Source organism: Pristiophorus japonicus, chromosome 1 (assembly GCF_044704955.1).
Source record: "Pristiophorus japonicus isolate sPriJap1 chromosome 1, sPriJap1.hap1, whole genome shotgun sequence".
Taxonomy (NCBI): domain Eukaryota; kingdom Metazoa; phylum Chordata; class Chondrichthyes; family Pristiophoridae; genus Pristiophorus; species Pristiophorus japonicus.
This window is the reverse complement of record NC_091977.1, coordinates 270,694,901-270,714,729: the sequence shown is the minus strand read 5'-3', so window position 1 is coordinate 270,714,729 and position 19,829 is coordinate 270,694,901. Positions and strand designations below refer to the sequence as shown.

The 19,829-nt window shown below is 45.6% G+C and overlaps 1 protein-coding gene across 1 annotated transcript in view; it reads left to right on the top strand.

Annotated features, from left to right (window-relative positions):
- Nucleotides 1–11,211: 11,211 nt before the first annotated feature.
- LOC139263072 (oxidation resistance protein 1-like) overlaps nt 11,212–19,829 on the top strand; it is a 203,781-nt gene continuing 195,163 nt past the window's right edge. The window contains exons 1-3 of the mRNA XM_070878644.1: nt 11,212–11,217; nt 11,824–11,931; nt 19,297–19,410. Coding sequence (XP_070734745.1) covers nt 11,212–11,217; nt 11,824–11,931; nt 19,297–19,410 — 228 coding nt within the window. The remainder of the gene's footprint in view (nt 11,218–11,823; nt 11,932–19,296; nt 19,411–19,829) is intronic.

The window sequence follows — 19,829 nt, the reverse complement described above, 5'->3', positions numbered from 1 at the left end:
TCAGCAAGCACAGTGTGAGGGGTGAGCGGGATTCAGTACGAGTTAGGACACGGGCAGCCAAGCTTTGGATCACCCCTTGGTTACGTAGGGTAGAATGTGGGAGGCCAACCAGGAATGTGTTGGAATAGTAAAGTCCAGCGGTAACAAAGGCATGGATGAGGGCTTTAGCAGCGGATGAACTGAGGCAGGGGTGGAGATGGGCGATATTATGGAGGAGGAAATAGGCGGTCTTAGTTATGCTGCAGATATATGGTTGAAAGCTCATTTCAGAGTCAAATATGACACCAAGGTTGCAAATAGTCTGGTTCAACCTCAGACAGGAGTTGGGGAGAGAGATGGAGTTAGTGGCTAGGGAACAGAGTTTGTGGCGGGGACCGAAAACAATGGCTTCGGTCTTCCCAATATTCAATTGGAGAAAATTTCTGCTCATCCAGAACTGGATGTCAAGCAGTCTGACAATTTAGAGATGTGGAGGGGTCAAGAGAAGTGGGTGTCGTCAGCGTACATGTGGAAACTGATGCTGTGTTTCCGGATGGTGTTACCAAGGGGTAACATGTAGATGAGAAATAGGAGGGGGCCAAGGATAGATCTTTGGGAGACACCAGAGGTAACGATGAGGGGGCGGGAAGAGAAGCCGTTGCAGGTGATTCTCTGGCTACGATTAGATCGATAAGAATGGAACCAAGCGAGTGTAGTCCCACCCAGCTGGATGATGGTGAAGAGGCGTTGGAGAAAGATAGCGTGGTCAACCATGTCAAAGGCTGCAGACAAGTAAAAAATGACAAGGAGGGATAGTTTGCCTTTGTCATAGTCACAAAGGATGTCATTTGTGACTTTGAGAGCCGTTTCGGTATTGTGGCACATGCAGAAATCAGATTGGAAGGATTCAAACATGGAGTTGCGGGAAAGATGGGCATGGATTTGGAAGGCGACAACACGTTCATGGACTATGGAGAGGAAAGGGAGGTTGGAGATGGGGCAGTAGTTTGCAAGGACGGAGGGGTCGAGGGTTGGTTTTTTGAGGAGAGATGTTATGACCGCAGATTTGAGGGAGAGGGCGACAGTACCTGAGGAGAGAGAGACATTAACAATGTCAGCTGACATAGGAGCCAGAAAATGAATTTGGATGGTCAGCAGTTTGGTGGGAATAGGGTCAAGAGAGCAGGAAGTGGGTCTCATGGACAGGATAACCTTGGAAAGCTCATGAGGGGAGATTGGAGAGAAACTGGAGAAAAATGTGAGGCTAGGGCAGGGGCTGTTACTTAGAGGAAGTTTGGCTCGGTGGTCCAGGGAAAGGAAGGGAAGAGGCAGAGGCGGTCGAATGGATGGTCTCAATCTTCGAGACAAAGAAGTCCCTGAGCTCCTCACACTTATTGTCAGAGGTGAGGGTGGAGACTGGGGAGAGGGGTTTAAAATGACGGTCAGCAGGTGGAGAATAGAAGCCAGGGATTATCTTTACATTCCAGAATCATTCTGGAATCGTTTCAGGCCGATGACCCTTCACCCAAACTGCGAGATATTAACGATGAACAGCTTTTAAACTAGGGCCGAGCCAGGGAAAATGGGAGGAAAGAACATAGAGGAAGGTCTATGATAAGGTGGCAGGCACGATTGATAAAAATAATCATGGCGCATGGCAAAAGGAGGTATTAATAAGACAAATATAGAAATGAAAGATGGGTCCAGAGGTGTAAAAGGTTACAGCAGAATAGTAGGGGGCAAGGAAGCATGTAAAATCTGGCAAAGAGAAAGCTCCCGTGGCCCAGGATTGTGGCAGAAGAAAGGCATATATAGACGCCAGGGTGTGGACCACCCCACCGTTCATGTTCATGGGATCTCCACCCCAAACATTGGTCCACACCTTCTCTACTCCCAGTGGCTCTGGTGCAGCCATCCTCCCATTACCCAACATGTGAATGCAAAATACAAGGCTAAAGAGTTCATCCCGAATGGATGACCCATCTCGGCCTCCTGCTGAGTTCCTCACCATTACAGAAGTCAGTCTTCAGCCAATTCAATTCACTCCACGTGCTATCAAGAAATGGCTATGGGCCCCGACAACATCCCGGCTGTTGTCCTGATAACTTGTGCTCCAGAACTAGCCGCGCCTCTAGTCAAGCTGTTCCAGTACAGCTACAACACTGGCAATGTGGAAAACTGGCCAGGTATGTCCTGTCCACAAAAAGCAGGACAAATTCAGTTGACCAATTACCACCCCATCAATCTACTCTCAATTATCAGCAAAGTGATGGAAGGTGTCGTCGACAGTACTATCAAGCAGCACTTACTCACAAATAACCTGCCCACTGATGCTCAGTTTGGGTCCTGCCAGGACCACTCTGCTCCAGATCTCATTACAGACTTGGTCCAAAAATAGACAAATGAGCTTTCTATTTCCCTCACTGGCTCTAATCTACCTCCCTCTGAATAGCAGATTTGGGAGATGAGAGTGAATGCCCTTGACTCAAAAGAAGTGGGAAAAGATGTTCAATGTGAGAACAAGTTCCTGGTGGATGGGAACTGGTTGGACCACCATTCAAGGAAAAAGGAAGTCGTCCTTGTGGGGGTTGGAGGTATTTCTCTAACCACTGCTCTCACTACTTCCTGAGATCCACGCTTAGCACCATGTGTTGCTACATGCACGCTCTCTACCTTCAGCAACACCAAACTCATTTTGTTTCTTTGCTGTCCTGGTCCTCCTTTCTATTTCATTCTGTGCCTCATCTGGTTCTTCAACAAAAAACTTGTTTTATTTCCTTTCACATGTCAAGGATGGCACATGTCAACGATTCATTAGTTACCAACATCTTTCCTGACCCTTCTTCACTTTCTTCTGACCCCATCCCTCCTTTCAATCTCACTATCATGATTTCACACTCCCCTCTGACCATCCCCTCTAGATAGTGACATTTGTGTGGTGGCTGGTGCGCATCGGTCACCACACGTTAAAAAAATCCACGCACAGGCATCTTCCATCCTTCAAGATTTAGTTCGGACTTGGAATTTTAGGTCCTTCATTGAAACACCTGTGAATTTCTTGATGTGGAAGCAAGTCATCCTCTATTCGAGGGACTGCCTATGATGACATTTGATTTGCTTTGCAAAGAGATTATCTTTTAAATATTGCCTTCACATTGTTTTGTTTAAAATTGCACAATGTACTGAGCCGATTTTTCAAGGTGAGGAGAGAAGCAAGAGGTGAAGGGGTTTAGAGGAGTGCCAGAGAAACAGACGAGGCAGCTGAAGGTTCTGCCACCAATGGTGAGGCGAAGGGACTGGAAAAACACAAAAGCCCAGGCTAAAGGATGCAGGAGGGGGGTATACAACTGCAGAAGGGTGCAGAAATTTGGGTAACGATCGTGAAGGGATTTGAAGATACTGACGATTCTAAATTTTAAAACATTGGGGGACACAAAGCCAAAGTTAGTTTGTTGAAATGGGGATAATGGGTGAACAGGACTGGTGCAGAAAAGAAGAATAATGGCTAAGTACATAAGAACATAAGAAATAGGAGCAGGAGTAGGCCATACGGCCCTCGAGCCTGCTCCGCCATTCAATACGATCATGGCTGATCCTATCATTGACTCAGGTCCATCTCCCTGCCCGCTCCCCATAAGCCCTTATTCCCTTATCGTTTAAGAAACTATTTCTGTCTTAAATTTATTCAATTTTGCAACTTCCATAGCTCTCTGAGGCAGTGCGTTCCATAGATCCACAACCCTTAGAGAAGAAGTTTCTCCTCATCTCAGTTTTAAATGGGCGGCCGCTTATTCTAAAATTTTGCCCTCTAGTTCTAGTCTCCCCTGTCAGTGGAAACATCCTCTCTGCAGCCACCTTGTCAAGCCCCTTCATAATCGTATACGTTTCGATAAGATCACCTCTCATTCTTCTGAATTCCAATGAGTAGAGGCTCAACCTTTCCTCATAGGTCAATCCCCTCATCTCTGGAATCAACCTTGTGAACCTTCTCTGAAATGCCTCCAAAGCAAGTATATATATCCTTGCATAAATAAGGAAACCAAAACTGCACGCAGTATTCCAGGTGTGGCCTCACCAATACCCTGTACAGCTGTAACAAGACTTCCCTGCTTTTATACTCCATCCCTTTGCAATAAAGGCCAAGATTCCATTGACCTTCCTGATCACTTGCTGTACCTGCATAATAACCTTTGGTGTTTCTTGCACAAGTACCCCCAGGTCCCGCTGTACTGCAGCACTTTGCAATCTCTCTGCATTTAAATAATGACCTGCTCTTTGATTTTTTCTGCCAAAGTGCATGACCTCACACTTTCCCACATTATACTCCATCTGCCAAATTTTTTCCCACTCACTTAGCCTGTCTATATCCCTTTGCAGATTTTGTGTGTCCTCACAATTTGCTTTCCTACCCATCTTTGTATCATCAGCAAGCTTGGCTACATTACACTTGGTCCCTTCATCCCAGTCATTGATATAGATTGTAAATAGTTGAGGCCCGAGCACCGATCCCTGCAGCACCCCACTAGTTACTGTTTGCCAACTGGAAAATGACCCATTTATCCTGGCTCTCTGTTTTCTGTTAGTTAGCTAATCATCTATCCATGCTAATATATTACCCCCAACCCCGTGAACTTTTATCTTGTGCAGTAACCTCTTATGTGGCACCTTATCAAATGCCTTCTGGAAATCCAAATACACCACATCCACTGGTTCCCCCTTATCCACCTTGTTCGTTACATCCTCAAAGAACTCCAGCAAATTTGTCAAACATGATTTCCCTTTTATAAATCCATGCTGACTCTGCTTAATTGAATTATGCTTTTCCAAATATTCCGTTACTGCTTCCTTAATAATGGACTCCAGCATTTTCCCAACGACAGATGTTAGACTAACTGATCTATAGTTTCCTGCTTTTTGTCTGCCTTTTTTAAATAGGGGTGTTACATTTGCGGCTTTCCAATCCGCTGGGACCACCCCAGAATCCAGGGAATTTTGGTAGATTACAACCAATGCATTCACTATCTCTGCAACCACTTCTTTTAAGATCCTAGGATGTAAGACATCAGGTCCAGTACTACTTCATTGTATTAAGTTCCTCCCTCCCTACGACCCCTTGATTATCCACTACTGGGATGTTTTTAGTGTCTTCTACCGTGAAGACCGATACGACATATTTGTTCAACGTCTCTGCCGTTTCCCTTTTCTCAATTATTAATTCCCCAGACTCATCCTCTAGCAGGCCCAGGAGGGCGAGTTTCCCTGGATCCAGCACCATCAGGTAGGTGTGGAGATTGATTGCAGTTTGGAGGCATCTGCCTGCGGGAAGGCCCCGATCGCAAATTCAGGTCCAGCATTTTATAATAAGGTCGGGTTTACTTCTAGCTCACTGGAGATCTGAGGCTTGATTTTAACATCAGGCATCAAATAGGCGGGCAGTGGGCGGAATGCTCACTTCTTCCTGCTGGCGGTGGCCCAATCCATTAATATATAACTCATTTATACTGGTCATCATAACCTTGAACTGACAGGCATGGTAGTGTGGTGATAGCAGGTAGGATTTTTAAAAAGTTTTTGTATAGCATTTTCAGATGCAGTAATACAGATTTTGTAAATCGCTGTGACCTGTTAGAGATTAAATGAACCACTAATGAAGTTTATAAACCAACTGTTAAATCTATATTGCTTTATGTTCAAAGTCCTCCTCTGAGTTGTGTGCTGCAGAACTCGTGCATGAACCCACCCTCCAGAGAGCTGACCCCCCCGAGCTCCCCTCTCCCCCTGGCCTTGCTGCAACCCTCTCGTGCAGATCCCGCCTCTATCCTGCCCTCTACATGCCACAAAGTGCCATTATCTGAGCTGGTGCCGGGGAGGAGTGTCGGATCGAGTGACAGTGCCTCTTCTTCTCCATCGCTCTCCTCCTCTGGTTGTTCATGGTTTGGCTGGGCTGGTAGCAGGTCTTGGGTATCTGAAAAGAGAAAGGCAGATGGGTCGGGTTGTGGTGAGGGGAGGTGGGGGGAAGTAAGATGTGCATGCTTACACTATCAGCAGCTTGTGGGATGCGAGGAGAAGGATTAGGTATAAATGTACCGTCCTCTTCAATGCTTTCAGCCTTGCCGCTTACCACGGCCTTGGTGACGGTCCCGCCAATGATCTCCAGCACTGTCTCCTCCAGTGCAGTAGGTTGTGTAGGCTTGCTTCACTCATGTTTGTTCGCTCCTGCTCATGCAAGTGTGTGTGGCTAGTCGTGCAACTGGTGGGATTTGGCATTTGAAGATGCATTCACTCACCTTGACCATTTGGGCGAGGTCATTGAACTTCTTGTGGCCTTGGATCCAGATAATGGTGACAATGATAGTTTGCATCATCTCTTCCCATTGCCTTCTGATGCTCTGTCTCGAGGGCCTCCTTCCTCCCTCCAGGTAGAGGATGCCTTCTTCTGTATACCCCTGGACTAAGGCTTCCAGCATCGCATCTGAGAAGTGAGGTGCCCTTTCTCTCCCCTGTTGTGCCATTGCTGCAGCACAGTGACAATGAGGTGCTTCTGCAACAAAACACCTCCGCTTTAAGAAGTGTAGAGAGCCTGGGCGCACTTTAATTGGACAGCAGATATTGGTGGCCTGAATGCTGAGCCAACCAGCAGCGTGTTTAGCCCTGAGCTCAACACTGCAATCATGCTAATGAGCAGACCGCACAAAGTTTGCATGTTGCCTGCGTTACTTTCAATTGGGGCAGATTGCACATCGCAATAACCACGCCCATTTCCAGGCCTATTCCAATTTCACCCTTTATGATTCTGACTCAATCAGTTAAGCCAGGCATGATTTGCCTTTAACAAATCTGTGCTGGCTGTCTCGTGTTAACCCATTTTTCTCCAAGTGAGAATGGATTTTGTCCTTGACGATGGTCTCTAGTAGTTTTCCCACCACTGACATTAGACTAACTGGCCTATTGTTACTGGGTTCATCCCCCGGTTTTCGCCGGGAAGGGAGGGATTGGGCAGCGATCGCGGCAGCAAGGAGATACTATGATCGGCAGAAAGTGTGTTTGAGGGGCCTGGGGGAAATCACTCCTGCTCCTCCTGGCTCACGAGCAAGGCTACAAAAAGCACTTCTGTCCTTGATCCAGCTGCTCCCATCGCCATTTAGTTGCTGGCTTTCTCGAGCCCTGAAAAAGCCTGCCCATGACCATTAAACTTAAATCCAGTTCCCAACTGCACTGTGCCCGCCCCCCTCCCCCCAGACCCCACGTCTCCAAGCAGACACAGACATGCTTTGTAACCCGCTGCCATACAAAAGGCAGCAGGTGTGGGTTGAGGTTGCAATTCGTGATTTTTAATTTTCAGCCCCCCGCCCCCCCCTGTTGATATCGACCTCGTTAACTCTCTTTCTCTCTGCAAAAGCTGCCTGACATGCTGAGTATTTGCAGCATTTTGTATTTACTTCAGATTTTCGGCATCCACAGTTTTGTTTTTGTTCAAAGATTTGACTCCATCTCAATTGGTTGTATAAAGATCCAAATAACTTCTACACCACTAGTATTAAAACATCCTTTCCTGTAATCCAAATCTCCTTAGAAAGGATGGTTACCAAGCACTAGAAAGCTGGGGAAATGATTCTAATGAACCAAACCATTCTGAAACCACAGCCAGTAACCGTGGTAATTGGAGAAAGTGCAACATCCTTCGCTGTGTCTGTCACGTATTTTGTGTTGCGGCGAAACTGACTTCGCAACAAATCAAACCAGACTGGTGAAATCTCTTGCCGCGAAGGTCACCTCATAAGACCCAAGTTTGACACTGTGGATTCTAATGCCAATATAATGTCAAACCTGCAGCAAAAACTACTGAGAGCTATGAGTTGTCTATAAACAATTGTTTAAATTACAGTATAGCCCTCATCTCACTGAATGGCAGAACAGGCTCGAGAGGCCGAATGGCCACTCCTGTTCCCAAATCCCGAGTGTGGGGATCTTCCAACATCTGTAGCTGTTGGAAGATCTCCACACTGGTTGCTACAGTACAAATGCAGCCCAAATGACCATTAATTCCAGGAACTGTTTGGTCCTTCCATTTGAGGACTCTGATGTCAGTCTTGAAGAATCAAAGCAGCACCTGTGTAGTGATCATGCTCTTCCCTTGGATATCTTTGATATACTCTGTAAATTTGTGAGGATGCAGTGTATACCAAGTGTGTCTGACGCTGCCTCTCTATTTATATTGTCCAGTGATGCAACAATAGGTTCACTGTTCCACTTCAGCTCTTGGCCCACTGCTGAATTTCTTCCATTCACGTCCATGTACTGGATCCTGGCAGTAGCAGCATCTGTCTTTCTGTTGCTGCTTGAGTTTGCATAATCTACTCCTTCCATTTGCATTGAGCTCTCTGGGGTTTAGTGACATGCTTTCACTGCTCTATGAGAAAGGAACCAGTGTCGCCTCATCTATTACTCAGTTCTGATAACCACCTAGTATCTGATAACCATCATCATAGACAGTCCCTCGGAATCGAAGAAGACTTGCTTCCACTCTTAAAATGAGTCCTTAGGTGGCTGAACAGTCCAATACGAGAACCACAGCCCCTGTCACAGATGGGACAGATAGCCGTTGAGGGTAAGGGAGGGTGGGACAGATTTGCTGCACGCTCTTTCTGCTGCCTGCACTTGATTTCTGAATGCTCTCGGCGATGAGACTCGGTGTTCCGGGATGCACTTCCTCCACTTAGGGCGGTCTTTGGCCAGGGACTCCCAGGTGTCGGAGGGGATGTTACACTTTATCATGGAGGCTTTGAGCGTGTCCTTGTAACATTTCCTCTGCCTACCTTTGGCTCGTTTGCCATGAAGGAGTTCTGAGTAGAGCGCTTGCTTTGGGAGTCTCGTGTCTGGCATGCGGACAATGTGGCCTGCCCAGCGAAGCTGATCAAGTGTGGTCAGTGCTTCAATGCTGGGGATGTTGGCCTGGTTGAGGACGCTAATGTTGGTGCGTCTGTCCTCCCAGGGGATTTGTAGGATCTTGCGGAAACATCGTTGGTGGTATTTCTTCCTTCTGACTCGGAGCACGTTCCTACCTCAGGACTGTCCTCTCCCGTATCCGTCCAAGCAGCAGTTCGGCCGTCACGCCACCAACCCCCCCCCCCCCCCCCCCCCCCCGCGCCCCCAATGAGCTCCTCGGCCAGGCACCTTTGAGTCAGGAGGGGAAGGGGGAGGAGTAGAGGTGGGTAGGGGGAGGGTTGGTTTTTACAGAAATACTTACGATTTCAGACAAATGTTTGGTTTAAATGTTTTTTATTTGACAAAACCTTGTTGTGCATTGGCCCAGATAGCTGTACCGTTACACATTGGTGATTCCTTAACATCAAAGGGTATAATTAAACTTAACTTCAATCAACTTAAACTTTAACTGTCACCAAGGTGATGCCCACCATTGATGTATGATCTGCACACCCAGCAGTGTGTCAGCCTTGTGAATACCACCAACGTTTTTTCAGGCAAAGCGCTCATTTATGAGCTCCTGACGTAAGGCTCTTGCAGCTATGTAGCCACCACGGGCCCTTTCCTGCGGTCTACAGGGGCGGGGGCATGGCTTCAGGGTCAACCTGATTGGCCCGAGATTCAGCGTCCACCTCCTCATCCTCCTCATCCTCCTCTTCCTCGCTCTGCTGAGGTGGACTGTCAGACCCTTCTGGCAATTCTTGTGCCCTCCTGATAGTCAAGTTGTGCAGCATGGAGCACACCACCGCGAATTGAGCTACCTGCTCAGTGTGGTATTGGAGCTCGCCTCCTGAGTGGTTCAGGCATCTAAAGTGCTGCTTCAGCACTCAAATGGTTTGCTCCACGATATTGCGAGTGGCTCTCTGGCTCTTGTTGTATCGTCTCTCAGCTTTGGTGTGGGTGTCACACAGGGGGGTCATCAGCCAGGTGGTGAGGCCATTTTCTTTGTCACCGAGCATCCAACATTGACCTTGTGGCTGATTGTTAAACAAGTCAGATACAGTGCTCTCACGCATGGATGCTGCCTGGAAATTTAGCATTCATTGCCATAATAATTTGCTGGTGGTCGACAACGAGTTGCACATTCAGGGAGTGAAATCCCTTGTGGTTCCTGAAAACCTCTGCATCCTGAAAAGGTGCCCCCATTGCGATGTGCATACAGTCTATTGCTCCCTGCACCTTGGGGAAGTTAGCAATTCAGTAGAATCCTAGAGCCCTCTCAGTCTGAGCCTCCCTGGTCATAGGAAGGAATTTACCAGCTTCCCTGTGTGCATACAGGACTTCAGTAACCTGTCTAATGCAGCAATGTGTGGCATGCTGAGACATAGGGCAAATGTCGCCAGCTGAGGCCTGAAAAGAACCCAACACATAGAACGACAGTGCCGTGGTGACTTTGACCTCGATGAACAGTGCAGTACTGATGGTGCTGGCAGGCTGCAGATCTCCCCTTATGAGCTGGCATACCTCAGTGATGACCTCTGTGTGAAAGCACAGTCTCCAAAGGCAGGTGGTGTCGGGCAAGTTGAGGTAAGACTGCTTCTCCCTGTACTTACGGGGGGGGTGTAACATCTGGTCCTCCTCATCAGTCTGATACATCTTACATTGGGCACATAATGCTGTGGAGCGTACCTTCTGCCATCTCGAGTCTGCAGCATATAATTGGTCATCAAGAGAGGGTGAGAAAGGACAGGCCCCATTCCAATAGATATCTGTTTTCCACCGATTGGTGACAAAGAACAAATGTCTCGTGAAGACACCTATTAAATTCCAATCGTCCACAGTATGTTAAAGATGTTTGTTCAGATGTTCACATCACCTCCAAAGAACTCCAGAGTACATCCGAATTCCTCCGAGGTTGAAGCAGAGCAGCCTTTTAAATGATGCAACATGTGATTTAGAACATGGCGTCCATACCGCTGTGAGTAGATCCAGTTAGTTCCACTTTTTCCTGGCGGTTTTTTGGGCGAGTGATATTGTGGGCGAGATGAGTGCGAAGTGGTGAAAGTGACGCGGGGCGATCTCCTGGGCGTTAGTTTCGGCAAATGTGATCTTTATGACAAAATAAAGTGGGCGGTCAGTATTATTGAATCTCAGCGTTAATTACGTGTGGAAAGTAACGCTGGGCGATATTATGGGCGTTGGTTTTGCCCATTCTGATGATTCCGTCCCAGAAAAGTGGGCGGGCGGTATTTTTTCCCAGCGTTACGCACATGGGGAAAGTAACGCTCGGCGATAAGTGTCTGAAAAATGGGTGTCAGTTTCCATTTTGTGGCTAAATAGGCGATATCTGGGCATTATACGTCACTTCAGTGGCAAAATGGACATTAAGTGGGCGTTAAAAAAAAAAGTGTAAAATCTAGCCCAAGGTTACTTATAGTGCAGTTTTGCACAATATTTAATACATTTTACAATTGCGGAAGCATAACCTGAATATTTGGACAGAAGTCTGAGTTCAAGCCAGGTCTTGTACGAGATACAAATATTTATTACTTAAAATAATCGAATTGAAGGCCTTTATTTCAGAGTCGTGGAAATGTTACAGTTCTCGTCGTGTCCCTGAGTCAGCTCTGTTAGTTATCAAACAAAACACTTATTTTTGCGCTTGTGGAAAGGGTTGGGAGTCAAACCCTCCCATCGCATACTTCACTTCCAAAGCTAATCAAACATTTTGTTTACCTCCTATTTGTTCTTTTAAAACAAAAATCAGGAGGTATGTTTCTGTGCTGGAGGGAGTATAATATGGGTTAAAAACAGTAAACTTAAAAAAAAACGATTTCATGCTGAAGCGTTTGTCTGCTGTTACTTTGAAATATAACAGCTACTGATATTTTGACCTGAACAGATTGGTTTCTCTGACAGGTTGAATCGAGGGACTCTTTGAATAGCATCGCACTCCAATTTGACACGACACCTAATGAGCTAGTGCAGCTGAATAAATTGTTCTCCAGAGCTGTTGTTCCAGGCCAGGTATTGGCTCTCTTCCTTTTACTCCCATGTTTAAGTACTGTTTTCCTGCATAATAATATATCATGTGTAAGCTGTGTAATATAATTATATCTATAAATAAATCTGGTTAAATGAAATATAAAATTGCATTTATACAGTGTCTTGTAATTAAGACACTTCTCAAACTAATTTGTATTATGTAAGCAAATGCAGCAGCAAGATCCCACAAGGAGTAGGACATAAGAACATAAGAATTGGGAGAAGGAGTAGGCCATACGCCCCTTCAAGCCTGCTCCGCCATTCAATGGCTGTTATTTGATCTCACCTCCACTTTCCCGTCCTTGATTCCCCTCGAGTCCAAAAATCAATCTATCGCTCAGCCTTGAATATACTCAGAGACTCAGCATCCTCAGCCCTCTGGGGCAGCGAATGTCAAAGATTCACAATGCTCTGAGTGAAGAAATTCCTCCTCATCTCAATCTTAAATGAGACTATGCCCCCTAGTTCTAGACTCTCCAGCCAGGAAAAACCATGGCCCAGAAATTCCGACGTCCCGGGCCCGTATGAAGTTTCTACGGACCCGGGAAGGCATCTGAAAAGCCGGTTTTCAGCGTGCAATGCGCATGCACTGAAAACCGGCTTTCCCGATCTGTCAAGTTGGAACTTGACAGATCCTAGACAGACATGGGCAAGATAGGGGATTTACGCATATCTTGCCTGGCAAATGTCCTCAAAACTCTTGCGCCTGATAAAAGCAGGCATGTAGCCTAATTTTACAGGCGTAAGAGTTTTAAAAAAACACTTAAAACATAAAAAATAAAATTTAAAAACACATTTTTGAAAACCCTGCCCAATACATTACACTTATTTTTAACCAGAATTAAATTTTTTTCTAAAAATCGGCAATTTTTTTTTCTTTAACAAACATTTATAACAACTTTAATTCTATTAGTGTATTTATGTGAGGTGTTTTTTTTAAATGTTTTATGTAGTGTTTGTGTGTTTTGGGGTGTTTCTCATTCATAGTAATAGAAGTTTCCGACATGAATCTCCTATTACTATGAATGAGAAAATACTTACCTGTGATTGGGTGTCCAGGCCCACGTGACTCCTGCGGACGTCCCAACGTGAACGCGCTGCGATGCACAGTCATGAGAGGCCTCCAGACCAGGATCTTGAGCGGGCCTGACAGCTTCAGGTAAGTGCGCATTTTCTGTCCATTCTTTAGTGCTTTGAAGACCTCGAGAGGAATTTCTGGACCAATATCTCAGCATCTATCCTGTCAATCCCCTTCTGAATCTTGTGCTTCATTAAGATCACCTCTTGTTCTTTTAAACTCCTCATAGTACAACCCTCTCATCACAGGAATCAATCTAGTGAACCTTTGTTGCACCGCCTCCAAGGCAAGTATATCCTTCCTTAGATAAGGAGACCAAAACTGTGCACAGTACTCCAGGTGTGGTCTCACCAAGGCCCTGTACAATTGTAGCAAGACTTCCTTACTCTTATACTCCAACCCCCTTGCAATAAAGGACAACATGCCGTTTGCTGTCCCTGCATACTAGCTTTCTGTGTTTCTTGCACGAGGACCCCCAAATCTCTCTGAACACCAACATTTAAACATTTTTCACCATTTAAAAAAATATTCTGTTTTTCTATTCTTCCTACCAAAGTGAATAACCTCACATTTCCCCACATTATATTCCATCTGCCACCTTACTGCCCATTCACTTAACCTGTCTATATTCCTTTGCAGGTTCTTTGTGTTCTCCTCACAGCTTACTGTCCCACCTAGCTTTGTATCATCAGCAAGCTTGGATACATTACACTCAGTCCCTTCACCTAGGTCATTAATATAGATTGTGAATAGCTGAGGCACCAGCATTGATCCTTGCGGCACTCCACTAGTTACAGCCTGCCAACCTAAAAATGACCCATTTATCCCTACTCTCTGATTTCTGTCTGTTAACCAATCCTCTCTCCATGCTAATACATTACCTCCAACCCTCTGAGCCCTTATCTTGCGCTACAACCTTTTATGTGGTACCTTATCGAATACCTTTTGGAAATCCAAATATACGACATCCACTAGTTACATCCTTAAAATACTCTTAATAAATTTGTCAAACACTTTCATAAAACCATGTTGACTCTACCTAATCATATGATTTTGTAAGTGCCCTGTTACGACTTCCTTCATAATGTATTCCAGCATTTTCCCGATGACTGATGGCTAATTGGCTTGTAGTTCCCGGTTTTCTCTCTCCCTCCTTTCTTGAATAGTGGGGTTATATTTGCTACCTTCCAATCCGCTGGACTGTTCGTGAAACTAGGGAATTTTGGAAGATTACAACCAATGCATGAGAGAGAAATGTTGCCCAGAACACGAGGTAAATTTGGTTCTTTTAACATTGCTGTGGGACCTTTTAAAGTGCACCATGACTAAGATCAAAACTTGGTTTTATGTTAAATCCAAACTTTTGCAATACAGCACTGCCTCAGTACCACAATGAAGTGTCGTCTTAATTTAGATGCTCAAATCCTGGAGTACAACATAGGACGTAGGCCATTCAGCCTTTTCCAACATTCAATTAGATCATGGCTGATCTGTATCTTAACTCCATCAACTTGCCTTGGTTCCATAGCCCTTAATATCCCTGCTTAACGAAAATCTTTTAATCTCTGTTTTGAAATTTTCAATTGAATTCAGTCTCAACAACTTTTTGGGGAGAGAGTTCCAGATTTCCACTCCCCATGTGCTTCCTACCATCACCCCTGAAAGGCCTAGCTCTAATTTTAAGGTGACGCCCCCTTGTTCTGGACTCCTCCCACCAGAAGAATAATATATTCAAAAGGAGTAATATATTCAAAAGGAGTTAGATGTAGTCCTTACTACTAGGGGGATCAAGGGGTATGGCGAGAAAGCAGGAATGGGGTACTGAAGTTGCATGTTCAGCCATGAACTCATTGAATGGTGGTGCAGGCTCAAAGGGCCGAATGGCCTACTCCTGCACCTATTTTCTATGTTTCTATGTTTCTCCCTATCTACATAAGAACATAAGAATTAGGAACAGGAGTAGGCTATCTAGCCCCTCGAGCCTGCTCAGCCATTCAATAAGATCATGGCTGATCTGGCCGTGGACTCAGCTCCACTTACTCGCCCTCTCCCCGTAACCCTTATTGGTTAAAAGTCTATCTATCTGTGACTTGAAATCATTCAATGAGCTAGCCTCAACTGCTTCCTTGGGCAGAGAATTCCACAGATTCACAACTCTCTGGGAGAAGAAATTCCTTCTCAACTCGGTTGTAAATTGGCTGCCCCGTATTTTGAGGCTGTGCCCCCTAGTTCTAATCTCCCCTACCAGTGAAACAACCTCTCTGCCTCTATCTTGTCTATCCCTTTCATGATTTTAAATGTTTCTATAAGATCGCCCCTCATCCTTCTGAACTCCAACGTGTAAAGACCCAGTCTACTCAGTCTATCATCATAAGGTAACCCCCTCATCTCCGGAATCAGCCTAGTGAATCATCTCTGCACCCCCTCCAAAGCCAGTATATCCTTCCTTAAGTAAGGTGACCAAAACTGCACACAGTACTCCAGGTGCGGCCTTACCAATACCCTATACAGTTGCAGCAGGACCTCCCTGCTTTTGTACTCCATCCCTCTCGCAATGAAGGCCAACATTCCATTCGCCTTCCTGATTACCTGCTGCACCTGCAAACTAACATTTTGGGTTTCATGCACAAGGACCCCCAGGTCCCTCTGCACCGCAGCATGTTGTAATTTCTCCCCATTCAAATAATATTCCTTTTTACTGTTTTTTTTACCCAAGGTGGATGTCCTCACACTTTCCGACATTGTATTCCATCTGCCAAACCTTAGCCCATTCGCTTAACCTATCCAAATCTCTTTGCAGCCTCTCTGTGTCCTCTACACAACCCGCTTTCCCACTAATCTTAGTGTCATCTGCAAATTTTGTTGCACTACACTCTGTCCCCTCTTCCAGGTCATCTATGTATATTGTAAACAGTTGTGGTCCCAGCACCGATCCCTGTGGTACACCACTAACCACCGATTTCCAACCCGAAAAGGACCCATTTATCCCGACTCTCTACTTTCTGTTCGCCAGCCAATTCTCTATCCATGCTAATACATTTCCTCTGACTCCGCGTACCTCTGTCTTCTGCAGTAACCTTTTGTGTGTCACCTTATCGAATGCCTTTTGGAAATCTAAATACACCACATCCATTGGTACACCTCTATCCACCATGCTCGTTATATCCTCAAAGAATTCCAGTAAATTAGTTAAACATGATTTCCCCTTCATGAATCCATGCTGCGTCTGCTTGATTGCACTATTCCTATCTAGATGTCCCGCTATTTCTTCCTTAATGATAGTTTCAAGCATTTTCCCCACTACAGGTGTTAAACTATCCGGCCTATAGTTACCTGCCTTTTGTCTGCCCCCTTTTTTAACAGAGGCGTTACATTAGCTGCTTTCCAATCTGCTCGTTCCTCCCCAGGCCTATATCAAAGCGTTCTTGTAACTGAAGTAAATAAACTTGAGGGTGTGACATGCTGTTCGTAACAGACACTGCTTGCCCAAACACAACTCTGACTCAAGGTGAGAGTGCTACTGACTGAGCCAAGCTGACACTTTCCTGCGTGATGGTTTAGAACATAAGAACATAAGAAATAGGAACAGGAGTAGGCCGTACGGCCCCTCGAGCCTGCTCTGCCATTCAATAAGATCATGGCTGATCTGATCATGGACTTGTCTCCACTTCCCCGCCCGCTCCCCATAACCCTTGACTTCCTTATTGTTCAAAAATCTGTCTGTCTCCGTCTTAAATATATTCAATGACCCAGCCTCCACAGCTCTCTGCAGTAGAGAATTCCACAGATTTACAACCCTCTGAGAGAAGAAATTCTTTCTGATTTCCGTTTTAAATGGGCAACCCCTTATTCTGAAACTATGCCCCCTAGTTCTAGATTCCCCTACGAAGGGAAACAACCTCTCTGCATCTTTTCTTCACAAGTAGAGATAATGAATGCATTACGCTGCTGGCTGTAAGGGGAGCTTTGGGTGTGGGTTCGAATCCACACTCCCCTGAGGTTCTGTACGTGCGATTTATGAAGATGGGTGAGTAACGAGGCACCAGACACAGTGGGTAAGAGTACAAAATGGCTAATGTTGTTTATTTAGAAATGTAAACGCCTCGATAGAGGGCATAGGAAGAGGTCATAAATAGCAGTAATGACACAATCTCACTCAACAACACGAAAAATCTTGCAACAGGGAAGGGGAGATAAGAGGTTGAAACATTCCACTCACACACAACCCCACCTCCCACTCCCACCCTTCCTACCAATTCCTGTCCTAAATTGAGTCTGTGAGGGGGATTTGGGCTATACTCACAATCCTATCAACTCTGGGGTTCTGGGGGCACTTATTTCAGCTCGGGGTCCCTCTGGGGTGGGTTTTACGTTGTTGGGCGTTTGGGTTTTCCTCCTCGATGTTGCATCGGTTTCTTCTCTTTGCCTTTCGGTTGGCTCCTAAGCAAAAAGCTGCTGGAGTTAAGCACACCTTCCCCAGAGCGAGGGCCCTGTGAAAAGCTGATTCAACTCCCAAAAGCTGACTCCAACCTCTAACCTCGAGTTGGTTTCCTTGCTCAGCTCAGCTGTGGGAAGTCACTGCCACTGCCTGCTGGTTTTCAGTCTCGGTGGCTTAGTCTGCGGAACTGCTGCTTCTTCCTCTGGTGGAGCAAGAAGGAGAGGGAGAGAGAGCTCTCTCTAGATGCAAGCTCCAAGCTCTCCAACTTCCAAAAAACCTTCCCCCTCTCCAAAATCTCCCCCACCTTCCAAAACCTCCAACCTCTCCAACTTCCTTGTGTGTTTTTGCAGCTTTTCTTATCGTCCGTTCATGGGGTGTGAATGGCAGTTTGATGTGTATCCATCTGTCTGGAATGAAGATGATTGTTCACTATCTCGACAGAGGTGACACTCTGTCTGGGCTGGTCAAACTGATTGCATCAGATCTGTGGGCCTTTGTTTAATTATTCAAACTGATACCCTTTGTGTTGCCTTGTGTATTACTGGGGAGATTTTGCCTGTACAGGGTGACCAGAATCCCATCATCCTGTTGGCTGCAGTTGGTCATTTTAAACATGGCATCTTCCCATTCTCCCTGACACATGTCTCCGTGGTTGGTTTTGCAGAACCTTACACGGCTGTGGTCCCTGGCGAACAGTGCATTCTCACAGATACTGTTTAATTTCTTGAGAAAGTCCTGTAACACTGCTTAAGGTTCTTGGTGCTGCTGAGTGCCCATTATTATTGATGGGCAGATTATTATATACAACAACTGCACAAACATCAGATAGAATTAACTACAATGTACAGAACAGAAATGGGTAATTTGGCCCTACTGGGCAACGCTCCACACCAGCCTCCTCCCACCCTACCTCATCGAAGTCTATCACCATAACTTTATATTCCTTTCTCCCTCCTGTTTTTATCGAGCTTCCCCTTCAATGCATCTATGCTAGTCGCCTCAACTACTCCTTGTGGTAGTGAGTTCCACATGCTAACCACTCTCAGTAAATAAGTTTCTCCTGAATTCCGAATTGGATTCATAAGTGAAAATCTTACATGCAAGTTCCCTAGCCTTGGTCTTGCTCTCAAGTGGAAACATCTCTGTCTACCCTATCAAACCCTTTCAGACTCTTAAAGGCCTCTATCAGGTCACCCCTCAGCCTTTGCTTTTCTAGAGGAAGAGCCCCAGCCTGTTCAGTCTTTCCTGATATAACCTCAAATTTACATTCTTCCCCTGTGAGCCTCAACTGTGTTAGCTGACCAGTCAATTGTAGAGGACATCAAAAAAAAGACTTGGATTTATATAGTGCCTTTCACGACTACCGGACATCTCAAAGTGCTTTACAGCCATTGAAGTACTTTTGGAGTGTAGTCACTGTGGGAATATCAAAGCCAGGTTTGGTATTATGCCTTTGCCCAATGTCCATAAATCACACCTCCACCAGTAGGCCTTGGATCCTGATGAGGAGCAGGAATTCTGGTTCTTTGTTCTCCTTTCTCCCCTCCTCCAAGTTCAGTTGTATGTTCCCACCGGTTGTGATTGGTTGATTCAGCATAGCCCTGTTTGGCTTGAAGACTCGGTGCTTTTCCCACTGTTTCATCAGAAAGCCCACCAGCTGCAGTTGCAAAGGAGCCTTAAATTAAAATGGAAGGCGAAAGTCCATCTTTTGATGAATTGTGTTTATTGATTGTAAATGGAGGAATTACCGTGAGTACTTAGTTGATCGAAATACACATGAGAAAATGTGATTTGTAATTGGTTGTTGAGCAGATTTCTCTCTCTCTCGTAGATTCTCTATGTTCCTGATCCAGACTACATTTCCAGTGTGGAGAGTTCACCATCATTGAGTCCTGTCAGCCCTTTGTCACCAACCTCTTCGGAAACAGAGTTTGAAAAACCTATGGTAAGAATCTGAGGGATAGAGAGCATGTTACTTAGACGAATGCAAAGAACAGTAGAGGTCCCGTGTGGGAACTATCAACAGAACAACTTGTATTTATATAGCGCATTTAACCAATGTACCCCCTAACATTTTGGGGGGCGAATGGCCCCTTTTAAGGGGCTGCATGGCCCATTCACAGTTTCATGCATGAGCGAAATTTAATATTGGCAAAACTGGTCCCAGGCTGTGTGGGACCGTCAGAGAGCTGCGCAGTTTAGAGGGAACGCTGCCTTTAACGTAATAAAATGACCCAAGGTCCTTCACAGGAGCGTTATCAAACAAATTTGACACCAAGGCACATATGAGATATTAGAGTAGATGACCAGAAGCTTGGTCAAAGAGGTAAGATTTAAGGAGTGTCTTAAAGGAGGAAAGAGAGA